Below are 20,705 nucleotides of genomic sequence, written 5' to 3'. Positions count from 1 at the left end.
TTAACTCTTGAGATGACAATTGGTCTGCTTCAAGTCATTTCAATACAAAGAACAAAGAGAACAAAGAAAATTTACAGCCCAGGAACAGGCCCTTCGGCCCTCCAAGCCTGAGCCGATCCAAATGTACTGTCTAAACCTGTCGGTCAATTCCTAAGCATCTGTATCCCTCTGCTCCCCACCTACTCATGCATTTGTCCAGATGCATCTTAAATGAATCTACCATGCCTGCCTCTACCACCTCTGCTGGCAACGCGTTCCAAATGCCCACCACCCTCTGTGTGAAGTACTTGCCGCATGTATCCCCCTTAAACCTTCCACCTCTCACCTTGAAAGCATGACCTCTGGTTATTGAATCCTTCACCTTGGGAAAAAGCTTGCCTCTATCCACCCACTCTATACCCCTCATGATTTTGTAAACCTCGATCAGGTCCCCCCTCAATCTCCTTTTTTCTAGTGAAAATAAGCCTAACCTATTCAACCTCTCTTCATAGCTAGCATCTTCCATACCAGGCAACATCCTCGTAAACCTTCTCTGCACCCTCTCCAAAGCGTCTACATCCTTTTGGTAATGTGGCGACCAGAACTGTACACAGTATTCTAAAAGCGGCCGAACCAATATCTTGTACGATTTTAACATGACTTGCCAGCTATTATACTCAATGCTCCATCCAGTGAAGGCAAGTATACTATATGCCTTCTTGACCACTCTATCCACCTGTGCAGCAACCTTCAGGGTGCAATGGACCTGCACTCCCAGATCTCTCTGCCCATCAACATTTCCCAAGGCTCTTCCATTCATTGTATAAGTCACTCTAGAATTAGACTTGCCTAAATGCATCACCTCACATTTGTCTGGATTGAAAGCCATCTGCCACTTTTCCGCCCAACTCTCCAGTCTATCTATATCCTGTTGCTGTTATTTTTGTTATCTACATGGCAATTATGAGAATGCATTTCCTGCCCAATTCAAATCAAACTTTTCAATGGTAGTAGAACATTTGTCACGTTAGTTATAAGAACAGGGGTAGGATGAGGTGGGCATTTTGGCAAATACTGTCACTGTGCCCACTTGAGAGATCGTCCTGTGATGTAGAAGTCTTGGTGCAGGCATAGGAGCATTCATTGGATCTATTGGTAGTTTAACAGTGGGTGGAGGCAGGGAGGCATATGTTACTCAAGGAGATTGGGGAGAGTTTGTGGAAAGGATGGCTTTTATTGGAGATTTGAGATTTTGGGAATACCAGGGAGATGCTAACAATCAAAATCAGAGGGAGAGGGTGTTTGAGAGCATTGGGCATGGAGGAATGTGGTCTGGGTGTTATGGAGGTGAGTCAGTGATCAGTGGGCATATGTTCTGGGCAATTTTTTCAAGTCTTTCCAAGAAATAAAGTGGATTGAAACGTGGAAACAGGGCCATAGATCTAACACAAATGGCATGAGGTTTCACAGCCTGAGTGGTGGGCTGCAGTCTTAATGAATTGGACATTGGTTAGAACTTGGCAGTGTAGTTAGAAAGGATTGGGGTGGGGGCCTAGTGGAATGAACAGCCAGGAGATTGGAAACTGAACTGCCCTTACCTTCTTCTGAAACATCAATTCCCAAATCCCAAATGTGTGTCTGCCTGTCTGTTTGCTTCAGCCCACAACCTTACAGTCACTTACACCCTCAGATACCTTCTGTCCGATTGTTAGAAAGTTTGGGCCTTTATATTCCTACCTTAAATGTATTTAAGGATAAAATCTCTACTTCCAAAAATAAATAGTTCAAAACCCAAGGCTGAAGCTGTGCAGTCATTACATTCTCCCAGCATGGAGCAGAATTGCAGAAATGGAAAGCATGTCCTTCAGTGCACTGGAAGTTTGTCGATGTATGCAGTTTTTATGAAGTGTAATGTTTAATATTTTTATAACCAAGCCAAACATCCCTTAAAAACACTAAAAGAAAATCAATGTTGATGTAGTTTCCTCAAGAGAAATTTCTTCACAGACTTTTCAACAAAATGAAGAGAGGCAAGCAGTGAGACGAGAAAGCAGTTGCCAATAAATGTTTATGAAAGCAAACAGTCTGCAGATCTGGAGATCTGAAATAAAACCAGAAAGCACTGGAGAAACTCAGGAAGTTCGGCCATATTATCCAACATTAGTTGAGGCCTTGGGCAGGTCAGTCATGCTCTTGGAAAATGGTGGAGTAGGATTAATCTACTGAATGGCCAACTCCTGCTCCTATTCCTTTGTAACATTTGGCAGTTCTGAAGAAGAGGCATGCTAGTGTCAAAATGTTAAAATAAAACTGTTTACTTGACTATGCAAAGAAACCATAATCTAATCTGAGGTGTTCAATGTCTCTATTTGTATACAAAGGTTAGTCTGCATTCTGCCTTGTAGTTCTGAATTCTGAAATCTAGAAAACCTTCCAAATTTCACTGGCATGGTTTGGCTCAAATGAAAATTATTTGAACTTCCCAAGTGTGCCTACTATATGATTACACATTTGTACATTGTCACTGCTAGATTCCAATATCCAAAAAACCTAGTTTGAGTCATAGCCCAAGTGGGTGGCATGTTGGCTCAGTGCTGCTGGTTCACAGTGCCAAGAACCCGGGTTGACATCAGCCTTGGAAAACCGTCTGTGTAGAGTTTGCACATTCTCCCATGTCTACGTCTGCCTGAACCAGATGTCAGTGTATCCACATGCTGATCAGCATGGACAGACCCTCCAAATGCTGCATAGCTTAGAGCAAACTTTATTGCTGAGATGGCCTTTCATTAAAAAGGAATGTGCAATGCTGCAGAAACCAGTTTAACAACAAAACAGAAGTTTGATTTGCAAAAGTAATGAAGATATAATAAAATAAACTAAACAATTTACATATAACACACACTTAAAGATTTTGATACACAGAACACAATAAGTAGATAATTCTGTCAATCCCAAAATAACCCTTTTATAGCACACACACCAAACAATTTCCTTCTCTATCACCTCTATAGGGTTTAATTTAACTGGGGCTTCAACTCCTACTTCTGAGGATCTGGTCGCTTCTCCTTGAAACCTTTCTACAATTGAGCTTAAACTCTCTCAGATTCAAATAACCTCTTCAGGGTTTTAACCAAATATTTCTGGTTTGGAACTTTTACTAAACTTCTTTTCTGAAATAACCTTTCATAAAAATTCTAAACTATCTTCTCTGTTTTACAACAGCAACAGATTTGCACATCTATGTTCATCTAACAACCTTGACAGAACTTCCCAAACTGAAACTAATAAAATGATTTTTCCAAGTTGTATGTGTGTCCCCTGAAGAAAAGAAACCAATCCCTGACTTTCTAAACTAGCGCCTAATGCACAACTATTCACCTTGTTTGCTTGTAAAATTCTCCCAATGTAAAGGAAAAAAATTCTGTCCAGGAAATCTTTCTCTTAACACTGTTTTAAAATAAATCAGCACAACTACAGAATTGCTTAGAAGTTAATTATTAAACACCTTCAGAGTCACAGAAAAGCCCATATGCCACCAGTTCAAAATTCAACAAATCAAACTCAAAATAAATAATAATGAAATATCCATCAATCATACAATGAAATGTTCTAAGGTGCTTCACAGGAGCACTACAAAACTAAAAAGACACTGAGTCACATAAGGATAATGAGATCAAATAACAAAAAGCTTAGTCAAAGAGAACCATCATAAGTGTTAAAGGAGGAAAGTGAGGTAGAGAGGCATAAAGGTGAAGGAACAGTATATCAGAGCTTTGTCCTTACAAAATTGAAGGCATAGCCATCACTGATGGAGTAATTAAAATTGAGGATGCTAAGGAGAGCAGAGTTACAGTAGTTTCACTATCATGGAAGGTAATGGGGGTTGAGGAGATTTCAGAGATGATGCATTGGAGGGATCTGAAAATGTACATGAGAATTTTAAAAACAAGACTCTCCTGTCACTAATTTGCTCGGTTGTTTTTCTGACATTCAGTATTAGATGTACACAAATTTTCTCCAATTAAATGTTAGGAAGATTGAAGTCAATGTTTTTAGTCCCCACTGCAAATTCCATTCCAAGTTACCAACTCCCATCCCTCTCCCTGACATTAGTGTGAAAAGTCTATCTATTGGAAATGTTGCGGTCATATTTAATCCAAAAACAAGCTTCTGACCTCACACGTATGCCCTCATTAAAACTGTCTATTTCTATCTCTGTGGCATTGCCCGACTTCATTCCTCGTTCAGCCTCATCTGCTGCTAAAACCCTCATCCGTGTCTTGATGACTTTGAGACTTGATTACTCCTGGCTGATCTTGTACATTTTGCTGAGATTCTTATAATCTTCACTGTCTGTGTCTTAACTCAGGGCTAATCTACATTGGCTCCTGGCCAATCAATACCTTGATTTTAAAATTCTCATGTGCATTTTCAACTCCCTCCATGGCCTCGTCTCTTCAAAACATTCTAACTCTCTTTTCAATTGAGATTGATTCCTCTATTTTAAATCTCAGTCTAAAGCTTGGAGTTTGTTCGTTCATCTATTTTCCTCTTGTTTCCCTCTGCCAGCCTGCGATCCTCCCATTAATGAGTGCTTTGTAACATTCTCTACATAAATGCTACGATTGGGATAGTTTTATTGCACTTTCCTTTGGTGTCTTGAGGGTTGCCAACTCAGTCAATGTCAACCTGTATTTTCAAAATGAATTCAATCAGTAGCTTGTTGGAAATTAGACTGGATGGCACAGCAATAAATATAAGGTGAATAGCTCTTGTTTAGAATGTGATAATTCATGTGATCTTGTCTCTTTGCCTTATCATCACCAATCTTTGGACACCTGCTGTCACTGATTGGGCATGCTATTTAACTGATGTAGAGTACACTACTTAAAGTGTCCTCAAACAAAATGGTTTGAATGCTGAAGTCACTATCTTCTGTTTCCATCATAGGTTTGTTTTCTAAGCACCAATCCTTACCCTTTCTCTCCCTCTCTCTCTATCTCTATCTCTATGGTCACAGCAAAGTAGGACTCTGCAGCTGGACCTCATCCACTCCATCCATTCGTTTTTTTTCTTTTCTCTCCTTTCTCTCTCTTTTGTCTTTTATTGTCAACCTTTTCTCAGGCTTTCACCTCCCACCTCCCAGCCCTTGACCTCACAGTCTCCCAACCTCCCACATCCTGACCTCACAGTCTCCTAACCTCCCACATCCTGACCTCACAGTGTCAGATCTCCTGGCCTCAGGCCTTGCAGCCTTCAGCATCTGACTTAATGGCCTCAGACATCGTGGCCTCAGCACAGACCTGACTAGGCGTCCTTTCGGCCTTACTTGGTGGCCTCTTGGCCCAGTGTGGCAGTCTGCCAGCCCAGTGTGGAGTCTGCTCGGCTTGGCATTTTAATCTCCCAGCAGCCAGCACAATGGTCTTCAGGCAGTACTTGATGGTCTCTTGGCCTGGTGGTGCCAGAGCAATCTCCCGGCCTTGTGAACCCTGAGGTGAAGCCAGGTGTGGTCTGGAGTCAGGGTCTGGTGCAGAATGGAGATGAGGTGCCAGCAAGGACTAGGTCAGAAGACTGCTGATCTGAATTTTTTTTTGCCTTTTTATAATTTATTCTTAAAATCTGCAATGCTGGGCAGTCACCAGTTAGCCCCTCTAACTTTCATGTTGGGGATTGTGAATATCCAGTTTCCTTGCAATGAGTGGTAAAATAGGAAGCTGCATATTACTGAGATGAGATTTGCAGTTAATGAAGCTGTTAATAAGCAACCATCCCCATTAAAGGCATCTCGTCTCTCCCTAGCAAGGATTTAGCCTAGATGTCTGGAACTCTGTAGAAAAATGCAATTGATTTGTCCTTGACACTAAGAAAGGCTTGACCTGATACTCCCAGATTTCGCACCATGACCCATGTCATTCAGGCCCCTATAAGACTCTGCCTGAGGAAGTGGATAAATGGTTCAGTCAGTTTGAGAATTGAGAAGCATCATGACAGGAGGAGATAAGGGGTAAGATTGTACATGTGTGGGAGGCGTTTGCTTAATGGGATTTGCAAGCTATTTCCTTCTATGTATTTTTCCATTCCTATTTTGTTGATGGGATATTATGGCTGAAAGCAATAAATGAAGAGACACTTTCAATTGTGTAAATTGAACAGTAATGCGATTGCAGCATGGGATTTATGTAAAAGATGGTAATATTTATTTCACTACAAACTGTATCCTGAGGGAAACTTCTCATTTATATTGAGAACAACTTGTTTTACAGTATAAACTGATATGATGCCATAATTTTAATTGCACTGCTTTGTGTTTTGTATGGATCCAGTGTGCATGTAGTCTCTGATGGAGGAATTTAAGAGTTCAAAATCTGAAATATCTTTATCAATAGGAATGAATGCAACACAATCTAAATTTGGGAAAATATGCTCAGCTGCTGCTCAAGTCAACTCCTATTGATTGCTTTACAAAATATCTTCCTGTTTAATCAGGATTTCTATAAACATACAGATAAAAATAACCAGTTTTTATAACATACTTCAACTTATCATCATTCCCTGATGTTTTCATTGTTAGTAAAATTCCACAGAAAAGAGACTGGAAAAATTACGTTCATGTGGATTATATTTATGTGATTCAAAATCCGTTGTTATTTTTAGGTGAAATCGGCAATACATTTGTTATATTTAGTCTGATGACACAGGCAACGTCCTGTGCTTTGACTTTGAAAATTTATATTTAATATTATTATGAATCAGGAGTCATCAATGTCTCGGCAAGTTTATTGAGTCACAAATTTCAACACTCCAAAATCTTGTATTGATTCAATCTGGGCATCTACTAATTGACTTAATCTCAGTCAGGACAAACTCAGGTTAGGAAAGGAGGAAAAGGGTCAGGATTCCACTGCTTTTTGCTACCATATGACTTGTGTGGGCTATCAATATTGGACCAGACCCAAAATGGATAAATCAGCCTGATCAAATATCCCCTGCCGACCACCACCCCACCTTGTGCAAGGCTGATAATCACTTGACTGAGGTATCAAGAAGACAATGTCTTGTGAAGAGGCAAGATAGGGGAAAGGCCAAATTTAGCAAGAGATAGAAAGTGAATCAGCATGATTGATTTATGGGTCATACCGAGTTATTTTGAGTTGACACATGCAGTTACCCTTTGGGATGGTTATAAATATGCACAAAATAATTTCTGTCAAGAAACACAATACAAACTCTGAACAGTTTGAAAGCTGCTAAGAGGATTCTAAATGCTATTTACAGCTCCTCAAAGATTACATTGGATTTTAGAAAGAGAAGGAGCATTATTGAACTGATTTTATTTTTACAAGCTTGGCTCACTTTCAAGTTATGTTCTTCTTGCTAGTCTCCATCCACCTTCCTAACAAAACTTATTTGTAAATTGTAAACACTAAAAAAAATCCCATTGATTACTGGTACACTAGCATGCTGCATTGTGTACTGTTATTAAGCATCTTTTGATTGTGCTTATCTTATTTTAAGATCCCAAAGTTGATTTTGCAACTGTTATATTTTTGGGAATAAATTTAGAGTAATTTTTCTGATTGGGCCATTCTGATTTCACTGGAATGAGAAAATATTTTGGCTGCAGCACAGTCCCTCTTCTCATTATTGATTTTCAAGCCTCGATAATCTCCACAACATTACAGTTCACTCAGTTGGTACCTTTCTTGTCTCAGAGTCAGAAGGTTGAGCTTCAGACAAGGATTTATACTGTGCCCTGATTATTCCAATGTAGTCCTCAGGGATTACTATAGGAACATAACAATATATAAAGTAAGAGCTAAAGTAGGCTAGTTGGTTCTTCAGGACTGCACTGATGTTCAACAAGATCATGGGTGATTTTCTTGTTTAACTCCTGGGGATGTTTTCCGTGGAGCATCGGAGAATGAGGGGTGACCTGATAGAGGTTTATAAAATTATGAGGGGCATGGACAGGATAAATAAACAAAGTCTTTTCCCTGGGGTGGGGGAGACCAGAACTAGAGGGCATCGGTTTAGGGTGAGAGGGGTAAGATATAAAAGAGACCTAAGGGACTTTTTCACACAGAGGGTGGTACATGTATGGAATGAGCTGCCAGAGGAAGTGGTGGAGGCTGGTACAATTGCAACATTTAAAAGGCATTTGGTTAGGTATATGAATAGGAAGGGTTTGGAAGGATATTGGTCAAGTGCTGGCAGGTGGGACTAGATTGGGTTGGGATATCTGGTCAACATGGACGGGCTGGACCGAAGGGTCTGTTTCCATGCTGTACATCTCTATGACTCTATGACTCTCCACATCCCATAATTCCTTTGGCAGAGAGTTCCAAAGATTTGAGATCCTTTGAGTGAAAAACCTCTTCCTCATTTCAGCCTGATGTCATTGCAGAAACTCTGACCCCAGTGTCCTAACGATGCACTTTTCAGGTTGCACTTATCAAATATGATTATCAATTGCTTATTCTGTTTCGAGTTAGCTCAGTCAGGTAGATACCCAATGTGTGGATCTGACTAATGCCAATAGGTTCAATCCCCGCTGTGTCTGAGGTGGGCTGTAGGTTTGCTACCATGCTGTACCTACAGCAGAGGAAAATCACAACATTACGACATGTTTTCAAAAATAATCACCAAGACTCCACATTCAAGCAGAGAATGCGAGATGAAAGCAGTCCTTGAAGAGCCAAAAACATGAAAATCAGTTTCACTTGAATATTAACAAGAGTTGGAGATGGCTGTTGCCCACAGAATTTATTAGTGCAGAGTAGAAACTATTTCTGCACGTTAGCAATGACACAAAAGACTGTAAAATTCAGAAACAAGAAAACAGCATACTGGAAATACTCAACAGGGCACAGATGTCACCTGAATATTTGCAGTATTCTTTTGTTCTTATTTAATTCACTGTAGACTTTGATTTCATTTGAATTCACCTCTGTTTCTCCTTCAAAGGGAATGGCATCCAGATGCTGCCAGTGAGAGAAGGATGCCAGTGAGAGATGGAATGTTATTAAAGCACTGCCTGTAATTTTCTTTCCCAAATGGATTTTATTGGATTTTTTTATTTCGTTCTAAAATTGTCCTCTTGTCTTTCTGCAGCTTATTTGCTTAGCTGTGGATTTCCACAGAAGCCTTCCTCTGGCGATGTGTCTGTCACCAGCCTCCATCCCGGTGGAGTGGCGCATTTCTACTGCAACACAGGTTACCGTCTGCAAGGTTTCCCTTCCCTCACCTGCGTCAATGGCAGCAAACCTCGCTGGAGTGATAATGAGCCGGAATGCATTGGTAAGTACAGCAGGAGCATGCTGCTTCTTCGGCAAAAGAATATGTAAAAAGTACTTTTTAAAAGCAAGATAGATTGTCTGTGGACTTTGTGCCTTCGGAAGAAACGAGCTTTTACAGTGATGTTCCCTCCTTGACAACTGTTCTTCCAACCTCCCTTTTTAACCAGGTTTCCATCCAGATATCTCCTGAAGTAACTTTGTCAGCACAAAGTGATTCAGCATATTTCACCACATTAAAGATGCTATATAAGTACACGTTGTTTTTGCACATCTCACTTAGCTCAATTCTGGGGGAAAAAAACTAGGAAAATAACAAATCCCTTCATGTTAAGAGCATGTGGGTGCCTATAAAGTAACTGGTGAAATGTGAAGTTAATCACTGTGGACTTTTAAGTGCTTAATTTTTCAAATTAATAATGTATGAGTCTTTCCTTTGTAAACTTCATTGTTTAATTATCATGGAATCCCTACAGTGTGGAAACAGGCCATTTGGCCCAACAAGTCCATAGCCACCCTCCCAAGAGCAACCCACCCAGACCCATTCCCTTGCCCTATTGCTCTACATTTGCCCTAACTAATGCACCTACACATCTCTGAACACTATGGGTGATTTAGCATGGTCAATTCAGCTAACCTACACATCTTTGGACTGTGGGAAGAAACCGGAGCAAACCCACCCAGACATAGGGAGAATGTGCAAACTCCACACAGGCAGTCGCCCAAGGATGGAATTAAACCCAGATCCCTGGCACTGAGAGGCAGCAGCGCTAACCACCAAGCCACCAAGCCACCTATAAAGAAGACAGGAAGCAACCTCTCTGCCTATTTGATGACATTTCTTAACTGCAGTTGGCAGTTATGGCTGCTGTTCAGTATAGTGCTTTCTTCTAACCTAGTTTAAGTCAGTATAAAACTTTAGCACTCTCATATTTTATTTTAAGCTTGTCCGATCTACTTTCTACTACTTCATTTCCTCTTTAGTGTTCGCTCTATTTTGATTCCAGATTTTTACTAATTCTGGTAGAATGTGTTCATACAAAAAAAGTGGCAATGGAATTCAGCCTGGAGGGAAGTGAGCTGAGGCATTTGGGCAGGACAAGTAAAGCAAGAGGATACACAATAAATGGGAGGATATTGAGAGGGGTAGAGCAAGTGAGACACCTTGAATTTCATGTCCGCAGGTCCCTGAATGTGACAAGATGGGTAGATAAGGGAGCAAAGAGAGAAAATGAGATGATTTCCTTCATTGGGCAAGGTATTGTATACAACAGCAACTGCTAATGTTAACAGAACTTGTTCATGCTCCGTTGCAGACAAGATGGGGTGAAGGATCTTTTTCCATGCTGTAAAATCCCTCTGACTCTATTACTAACTCGCTATCTTTGCAATACATAAATGCATAGCGGAGCCATAGGCCTCCTTAGTATCTTTGCTTCATTTCTGCTGACTATGGGGAGGTGATGGCTTAGTGATATTGTCACTAGGCTATTAATCCAGAGACCCATGTAATGCCCTGGGGAATTGGGTTTGAATCCCACCATTGCAGATGGTGGAATTTGAATTCAATATAAATAATCTGGAATTAAGAGTCGAACAGTGACTATGTCTTTGCCAATTGTCAATCTGCTTCATGAAGGTCCTATAGGAAAGGAAACTGCAGTTCTTACCACATGGGGTCTACATGTGAGTCTAGCAATGTAGTTGACTCTTAAGTACCCTCTGGGCAATTAGGGATGGGCAATAAATCCCTAATTGCCCAGAGGGTAATTCCCAAGAAAAACTTTCCAAAGCAATTGCCTCAATTCTACCACCTCCTGCAATCTGTATTACAAAGTATTTCTGCAGTGAACACACAGCCAGTCCTGTCATCTCTGGCGTATGTGTCTGAATCCAGTTTGGACTAATCTGTCAGTTCTAAGAATACTCGACCCTGATCAATATAACTGCAGGCCCACAGCAATCCACAGCTTGACATAAATGAGCAATATGCCCAGGCAGCTATAATCATGTTGAAAGTGGAATCATTCACAACTGATGCAACAGAAGGTACTGCTCTGAAGTTCACGTTAAAATGAGTTTTTGAGCCAAAGTATGGTGAGTTTTACAGTCTCACCGACCATGCAGTTCCGAACCTAAGAGAATTTTATACTATCCCTGAGGTCAAAATGGGAAAAAAATCCATTTTTCATCAACAGAAATCAATTTTGTATAATTCATATTTATATAAAACATTTATACATATGTGTACACGGATTTCTAAACTAAAACTAATGTGATACAGATGGAACATTATCACTAACAGTAATAGAATGGACTAACTGGTAATGATTTCTGATGATTCTTTCAATATATTTTAAACGTACATTCTCAGATATTGGATGTGATGGCATCAGTATTCTATCAAATAGAATAAGCTGTGTTTGATACTTCTGGAGTCTCTGGGAATGGGTTCTACATCCTACTTTACTCAAAGCCAAAGTGAATAGGCACTTTGCTCTTGACAGGTTTTATACCACAGGGGACAGAAAAGTTTTATTATTGCTGACTTCATTTAATTATGTCTTGTCAATTCCCTTTCTCCTAGCCCATTTGAGCAGGACCACTGGGAGGTATGGTAGGATACTGTTTGATGAATTAAAATTAAAATTCAGCATTTCCTTTGGATGAATGATTCATTCCCAGCTTCATAAACTGTCATCTCAGTAACAGATAAAACTCATCCTTTCTGTAATATTTAAGTAAGCAATATTATCAGAATAACACTCTCTTGGTGTGTTTTATCTGGACATTTAAGAGGAATTACAATGAGAAATCTACCCAAAGATGATTGCAAGTGATAAAACTAGTTGAACCATAGAAGCATAGAAAAGTATGGCACAGAAATTATCCATTCAGCCCATTGTGTCTGCATTGGCTGAACAAACTAGCCATCCTTTCTAATCCCACTTTCCAATACCTTATGTGTAACCCTGTTGATTACAAGCCTTCAGGTGCTGACCCAGGTTCCTTTTAAATGAGATGAGGGTTTTCACCCCAGTCACCAAACGGAGCAACAAATTCCACACACCCACCACTCTTTGAGTGCTTTTCTCATGTTCCTTCTGATCTGTCTGACCTGGCAATTGACCTTTTCCTAGAAGAAACCAGGTCTTCCTTCTCTATTCAATCTAAGGCCTTTTTTATTTTATTGTTTTGAGGGATATGGGTGTCACTGGTTGGTCAGCATTATTGCCCATCTATAGTTATGTCTCAATTAAATCAACCCTCGGCCTCTTCTGTTCTAAGGAAAACAATGCTGACCTTTCCAACCTTGCCTCATAGGTGTAATTTTCAAGTCCTGCAGCATTCTTGTTAATCTCCTTTGTCTTTTCTCTCGAGCAGTTATGTCCTTCCTGTAGTTTGGTAACCAGAACTATTCACAAAACTCCAGCTGGCTAACCAATATCTTCCATAATTCCAAGATTACATGTTAGTGTTCAATACTTTGCCCAATAAGGAAAACATCCCATATGCTTTCTTTACCACCTGTCCTGCCACTTTCAGGTTCTTATGAACATGCACTCCAAGGTCTCTCACTTCCTCCACCTCTCTTAATATTCTCCTGTTTATTGGTTTCCTTTTGCTTTTTTTGACTTCCCTAAATGCATCACCTCCACTTCTTCTTTTGGATTCCATTTGCCACTTCTCTTTCCACTCAAAACAAAAGCATTGACATCTTCCTGCAGTCCACCAGCCATCCTCCTTACTAACACCTCTTGACCAATTTGTGAGTTGTCTGCAAAATTCCTGATAATGCCTCCCACATTTAAGTTTAAGTCCTCAATACATGCCACAGACATCAAGCAGCCCAAAACTGAGCCCTATGGTGATCACTGGAAAGTATTTTCCATTTTCAAAAACAGTACAACATGATGGTGGGTACCCTCAGTGTGAGTATGGAAGTTCATCTCCACAACGACTGTGTGGTGGTCTCCTCTACAGTGCTGTCATGGAGAATTTGTGAAAGGCAAATTGGTGAGAACAAGGTCAAGTAAGTATTTTCCTCCTGTCAGTTCCCTCACCACCTGGCCACAGACGGAGACTAGCAGCTATGTCCTATAGGACTCACCCAGCTCAATCAGTTGTGGTGCTGCTAAGCCATTGTTGGTGATGGACATTCAATTCCCCATACAGAATATATTCTGTGCCATTACCACCCTCAGTACTTCCTCTAATTGTGGTTCAAGGTGGAGGAGTACTGATTCATCAGCCAGGTGGGTATGGCGTTGCCTTGCCCATGTTTCACTTAATGAGGCTGAAGTTATTGCTGAGGACTCCATGTGCAATTCTCTTCCCGACCGCACATCGCTAACCTGACATCACCTCTTGTAGTGTGTCTTGCTGGTAGGACAGGACATAGGTATGGGACAGTAATGTCTAGTACACTGTCAGCAATGTATGATTCCCTGAGTCTGACTATGCCAGGTTGATAATTGATTAGTGTGTAGCACACCACTCCCAGTATTGACACAAGCTCCCAAATGTTAGTTGGGTGGATTGATAGAACTGAGATTCTCACTGGCAATGCTGGTTTGTCCATCCAATATTTTATCTTTCTTTAGGCTTTCAGTACAACAGAGTCAACCACAATGCCGTCTAGGTTACATATAGGTCAGACAAAGTAAGGATGACAGTTTTCTTTCTCTAAAAGACATTTAGTGAGCCAGATGGGGTTTTGCAATTATCAACAATATCACCATGGTTGATATCAGACTAGTTTTTAATTCCAGATTTCAATTCTAACACTAATATTAATTTGACCATCTGTCCTGTGGAGATTCCAGCTCATTTTCTCCCCGTGGGGCTCGGATTTACTAGTCAAGTGACCTTAGCACTACCCACCTTGCTCCATAACAGAGAATGTAGGGCAGGACACCCCCATCTGCAGCAACAAGATGCTCTCTATGGTAACCACAAAGACACTACAAATTCAGGTACCAGCCAGAAAAAGAAACTCTGCAACCGACAAGCTCTTGTTAACTTCCTGCGGTCAACAACCATTCTCTTCTCTATTAATTAACCTGGCCAATTTTTGCGTAATTTGCTCATTTTCGAATAATGCCTCCCATGTTTGATTCTAAATCATTAGTATGTGTTATAAAGGCATGAGACCCAAACTGAGCCCAGTGGAACATCTTTGGAATCCACTTTTCATTCACAAAAGCATTTGTTGACCTTTATTCTTTATTTTGCGACTCTGAGCCAGTTTTGGATCCAAGACACTGCATTCTTCATGGGCTTAAACCTTTCTGGCCATCCTTTCATGTAAACCTTGTCAAATGCCTTATTAAAGATGCAGACAGCATCTATTGCATTACCCTAAACAGATAGCACTTATTAGTTCTTCAGAAAGTCAATGCAGGTAGCAAGACGTGACCTTCCCTTAACAAAAACATGCTGACTATCCCCAATTAATTCATGATTTGGAGATGCTGGTGTCGGACTGGGGTGTACAAAGTTAAAAATCACACAACACCAGATTATAGTCCAACAGGTGCTTTCAATTAAACCTGTTGGACTATAACCTGATGTTGTGTGATTTTTAACCAATTAATCCATGTCTTCTTAAGTAAGAGTTTATTCCAACTCTCAGTATTGTTTCTAGTCATTAAAATCAGACTAACCAGTCTTATAAGTAATTGGCTATCCCTTGGGGTCGGGTACGTTTTGGCGCCGCCCTTTAGGCGCCGATCATTTGGCACCGCCATTTTGGCTCTAACTTGTTTTGGCGCTCTTTACTTTGGCGCCGAGTTGTTTTGGCGCCTTTGTCATATCTTGAATAAATTGATAAGATTGTAATGAATAGGTTAAAAATAATGAATAAAAAAGATTTATATTGATTTCTTGCAATGCAATAAAAACGAGTTTCTTACAAAGCTTCTAAAATAATTCAACAAATAAAATGATTATAAATAATTTCATGCATTTCGTAATTGTAGGCCAAACCACACAAATATTCCAGTGTTTCCCATGAATCAAACTGTTGTAAAATATTCAAAATGCATTCTAATGTATTTCAGACATTTTCGATTTGGAGTATTCCCGGCAATCTACTGTTCGTAATACGCATCACGCCCTTTTTGAATTCTCTTCATACCATCGATGAATTTCCATATAACAGGATGGTTAATTCCTAATTCTGCATATATTTTTCTATGTGCAGCTTCAGCGTGATTGTTTGTTCGGACCTCACCAGCTATGGTTCGACTGTACAGATTCCACATATCTGTAGGAAAAGGTGGCAAACATCGCCCTTTGCCTCATCTCATTGGCCTCCCAACATAATTATTAGGTAATAATGCATTTAATACAGAAAAAACTCCTCCATGCTTTCTTGCCATAATAACATAAACCTGAGAAAATAACGGAGGAGACATCTTAAATGTCCCATCCGCATACCAGACTTCCGAATCACATAAAATTACTACCCAGCTCTTTCTACCTAAAATTAAAATTCTCTCATCTTCTTGATCACTATCGCCAATTAAAAAGTCTTCATATTGACCATTGCTCGTCACATAAAATTTGTACTCATCACAGATCACTAACTCTTTTGAACTAACAGGATTTGGAGGAGCAGAATTGATTTGATTTTGTTTTCTTGGTATGATATTTTTCATAACGTCTGAAGTTGGGAGTGCTGCCTGAGCAGCTTGAGAACTATTTTCAATGCAAACATTTATAACTGATGACGGTACTTCAAAAGTTTCCTCAGCTTTACGTTTTACACTTGTTTTGATGGTAGCAGCTTCCACACTTACTGCTGAAGCACCATTCACTGCATTCGCCCGTTCACTTCTTTTACTACTTCATGGTTTTTAGTGTGAATACGACCTTTGCACCCGTTCTTTAATTCACATCTCCAAAACTTTAAAGATGGGTCACTTTTACTACATTTATCAAACACATATAGATAACCATCGTGTGGAAATTTTGATTTGTCTTTCTTGCTTAGAATGTTTTCAGCCATTTCTGGTATGGGCTCTGCAAGAAAATAGAAAGAAAATTGTATTAAAGCTTTCCAATGTGAAGACAGAAGAGCTTGAGTATCATCAAGGCAGTAGATGACTATTAACAATTGTTAAATGAGAAAATGATAACAAAATGAGTGGGTCGTTAGTCATCCTCTCTTCTTTAACCAAACAAGACTTTTTTTTTATTCTGAATTGGTGCCAAAACAGCTCAGCGCCAAAGTAATGAGCAGCAAAACAGTTTAGAGCCCAAAACGGTGTGGCCAAATGATCAGCGCCCAAAGGGCGGCGCCAGATAGTCCCATTCATATCCCTTGTGCCTTTTTTCAACAATGGTCCTACATTCAGAGACCTCCAATCTTCCAGGACCTGTATCCAGTAAGGACTGGAAAATTATCCTCAGCGCATCTTTTATGACCTTGTTGGCTCCTCTAACAACCTGATTTACAACTCATCTGGCCTTAGTGATTTGTCCACATCAAGTACACCAATCCCTGTAGCATTTTCCATCTGATTATGCTTATTGTACTTAATATTTTGCACGTCTCCTCTGTAACTAGAATGACTGCATCATCCTATTCCTTTGTGGAAATAGAGACAAAGTTCTCAGTCAGAACTCTGCCCTCATTATCTGTGTCTATGCACAAGATCCCATGTACATCTCTGATAGGCCCTACCCTTAACTTTGTCATCCTGTTGCTCTCAAAGTAGTGTTAAAACATCTTCGGATTTTCATTGATTTTCCAGCTAATATTTTTCACTTTTGCTCCTCATTTTCTGTTTTCCATTTTCCGTTCACCCTTGTACTTTTTACACTCCTCTGCATTTTCTGAAGTAAGAAATTTCCAAAGGCTAAATCTAAAATTGCACTCCATTGGGCTCGTTATGTGCTGTCTGCAAAAAGTTCTTTTGAATGTAGTTCAAGAATTTTGCGTCATGTCTGCCTTTCATTGTTTATATCCCAGTTGGGGCAGTATGGTGACTCAGGGGTGGCACAGTGGCACAGTGGTTACCACAATTGCCTCACAGGACCAGGGTCCCAGGTTTGATTTCAGTCTTGGGTGACTGTCTGTGTGGAGTTTGCACATTCTCCCTGTGTCTGTGTGGGTTTCCTCCCACAATCCGAAGATGTGCAGGTCAGGTGAATTGGCCATGCCAAATTGCCCATAGTGTTTGGTGCATTAGTCAGAGGAAAATGGGTGGGCGTGGACTTGTTGGGCCGAAGGGCCAGTTGCCACAGTGTGGGGAATCTAATCTTGATATTAGGGTGGTTGAAGTCCCCCAACTATTTATTGCTTTTGTACTCAGAAATTTGCCAACATATTTGCTCCTCTATCAGTCTCCCGCGACTTTGGGGTCAATATTACATAACTAACAGTGTGGCTAGATGTTTCATTCAGTATGTCATCCCTCCTCACAGCTGTACTTGATTATTTAGCTAATAATGCTGCAGCTTCACTTTTTGAAAATCCTCTTGCTTATTCGGCCTAAAATACCTATATTCAGGAATGTTGACCTGCCCAAAATATCGACTCGCCTGATCCTCAGATGTTGACTGACCTGCTGTGTTTTTTCCAGCGCCACACTATATCTACTTGTCCCTCTTTAAGCCAAATTCCTATTATCGCAATGATGAAGCTCAATGCTAGTATAATTTCCCTTAACTGAACTTCCCAAGCAATTTAAAGTTTGACATTTCTTTGGGATTTGGGAGTGCAACTGACTTTTGAAAATAAGAAGTGATGCTTCTTTGGAATTAAGGTGCCCCTGAAAGAAGAACCGGAGGAAGGAAGAGAGGCAAAGGAATCTATGGAGGGAATTACATAGCTTAGGGCCCAGGAAACTGAGGACACGGCCATGAAACAGTGGTGATTAAAGTCAGGAAGGCTCAGTATTGTAGGCCAGGAGGTTACAAAGATAGGCAATTGTGGAGTCATAGAATCATAGAGTTGTACAGCACAGAAACAGACCCTTTGGTCCAACTTGTCCATGCTGGTCAGATATGCTCATATAATCTAGTCCCCATTTGCCAGAACTTGGCCCATATCCCTCTAAACTTTCCTATTCATATACCCATCCAGATGCCTTTTAAATATTGTAATTGTACCAGCCTCCACCACCTCCTCCAGCAGCTCATTCTGTACATGCACCACCCTTTGTGAGAAAAAGTTGCCCTTAGGTCCCTTTTAAATCTATCCCCTCTCACTCTAAACCTATGCCCACTAGTTCTGGACTCCCCCACCCCAGGGAAAAGACCTTGTCTATTTACTCTATCCATGTCCCTCATGATTTTATAAACCTCTATAATGTCACCCCTCGCCTCCAATGTTCCAGGAAAAACAGCCCCAACCTATTTAACGTCTCCCTATAGCTCAAATCCTCCAATCCTGGCAACAATCTGAAAAACTTTTTCTGAACCCTTTCAAGTTTCACAACATCCTTCTGATAGGAGGGAGACCAGAATTGCATGCAATGTTCCAAAAGTGATCTAACCAATGTCCTGTACAGCTGCAACATGACTTCCTAAGTCCTATACGCAGTGCTCTGACCAATACCAAATGCCTCATGGAAGATTTTGAAAATAAAGATGAGAATTTTTAAAATCAAGTCTCCATTTGACCAGGAATCAGTACAGACCAGAGAATTCCCTCCGTAGTGGCATTATGGGTCTACAAAACAGTAAATGCAGCAATTCAATGAGGCAGCTCACCACTACCTTCTCAAGGGCAATAAGTGCTGGCCCAGCCAGCGACACCCATATCCCATGAATGGATTCTATAAAATACTGGAAAGGTGAGTGAAGTGAACTTAGTGAAAGTTAAGACATGGCTGCAGAGATTTGAAGTTCACAGGCAGAGGAAAGTTTGCCTGGACAGATGTGCACTGAAACAATCAAGTCTGAAGATAACAATGGCATAGATGAGGGTGCAACCCATGGTCAGCCATGACCAAGAGGGGCCTCAACTCAACAGATGAGGGTTTCTGCAACAGGTAAACAGAGGCAAGGTCAAAGTTAGGCAAAGGTGCAAACAGTTGGTTTCAATTATGGCTGCAGTAAGAGCGTGAGACAATATTCTTACCCATACGTAGCTCCATTCAATCCTAATTGGGACACTTCACTTCCTCGGAGATTCCTGAAGAAGGGCTCATGCCCGAAACATCGATTCTCCTGCTCCTTGGATGCTGCCTGACCTGCTGCGCTTTTCCACCAACACATTTTCAACACTTCACTTCCTCCCCAAGTTTTCCCTTTTCAGCTCGAGCTGCATTGACCTCTTCTGTCTGGGACCACAAAATTCACAGGCTGCAGGTCAGTAACTCTATGTAAAACCATGTAACGTAATCAATGAAATAGCTACACAGATTAAAATTTAATGAATCATTGCTCCATTCCTAGAGAAAAAGAAATCAATGTAATGTTTTTCAACTAAAACTGACCTCAGCAACACTGAAAAATCAACTTGAAGATTTTCCCTGTAGATACAGTCATGTCTGAAAGGTTTTCTCTAGCTTTTAAATCTAATTAGTATTCTGGTAAAAAATATCTTTGCGTTTTTTAAAGCATGTCCTTTGGCTCTAAAGAATTATTTGTGTCTATGTGTATGCAAGGTTAATACATGGACAGATTTCCTGTGCTGGGTTTGTCCTCCTGCAGTGACCTTTGAAGCCTCAAGTTTCCAACCCAGAAAGTCAGAGCTTTCAGCAAAGGCAGAGCTGGCATTTCAATCCGAGGCAGGCCTGATCACTGCAGTACAAAGCATTTGTCTGTCTAGACACATTTTTACATGACCTTTTTGCCCTTGAAAACAGGCTTTCTTAGGTTTAGAAAATGCACCAATTTGCTTCTAGGCACGAGTAACAAATTCCTACAATTAAGCCAGTGAGCACATGTAGTCAGCTTTCATTGATGAGTCTTAAATGTTCATCCCCTGTTCTTGCTCAGCAGCAACAGCTGGAATCAGACAGACAATTTGCCACTGGAGCAAGTTGCTTTGAGAGCTTGAATTGTAAACTGCTTGTAGATTGTGCAAGACTCGCATTAAGCTCCTCGATGAAATTCTCACAGTATTAACTGAAAATAGAAGACCCAGTAAAATGGGAATCAAGGCTAGCTTTTAGAAAACCTGCCAACTCTGCTTTTAGATTGTGACATCTCAGTCTTAAAAGCTGGTGGCCCGTGCACAGGTCCAACGTAGTGCAAAGCCAGCTTTATACTAGGGGAACATTCACCTTATATTCTGTTGTTAGATTCCAACTTGAGGGATGTAGCCTTCCCTTCAGTTGATGCATTGAAAGTACAGTACTGAAATATTTTCAATATTTGTACAAGTCTATAGGGTTACGATTTCTTCGTGTTTGAGAGAGCCAAGATCAATACTTGCCAGGGGCATGAACACTGACCTTTAGCAAGTGGTAATAT

At 40.5% G+C, this 20,705-nt stretch overlaps 1 protein-coding gene across 5 annotated transcripts in view; it reads left to right on the top strand.

The window, feature by feature from the left end:
* sez6b (seizure related 6 homolog b) overlaps window positions 1-20,705 on the top strand; it is a 904,580-nt gene that overhangs the window by 709,908 nt on the left and 173,967 nt on the right. For all 5 annotated transcript variants that reach the window (XM_072589689.1, XM_072589687.1, XM_072589686.1 and 2 more), the window contains exon 5: window positions 9,091-9,276. In XM_072589689.1, coding sequence (XP_072445790.1) covers window positions 9,091-9,276 — 186 coding nt within the window. The remainder of the gene's footprint in view (window positions 1-9,090; window positions 9,277-20,705) is intronic.

The sequence above is a fragment of the Chiloscyllium punctatum genome, chromosome 19, assembly GCF_047496795.1.
Source record: "Chiloscyllium punctatum isolate Juve2018m chromosome 19, sChiPun1.3, whole genome shotgun sequence".
NCBI lineage: Eukaryota > Metazoa > Chordata > Chondrichthyes > Orectolobiformes > Hemiscylliidae > Chiloscyllium > Chiloscyllium punctatum.
Note: the sequence above shows the minus strand (reverse complement) of the source record. Positions and strands in the feature narration are given on the sequence as shown.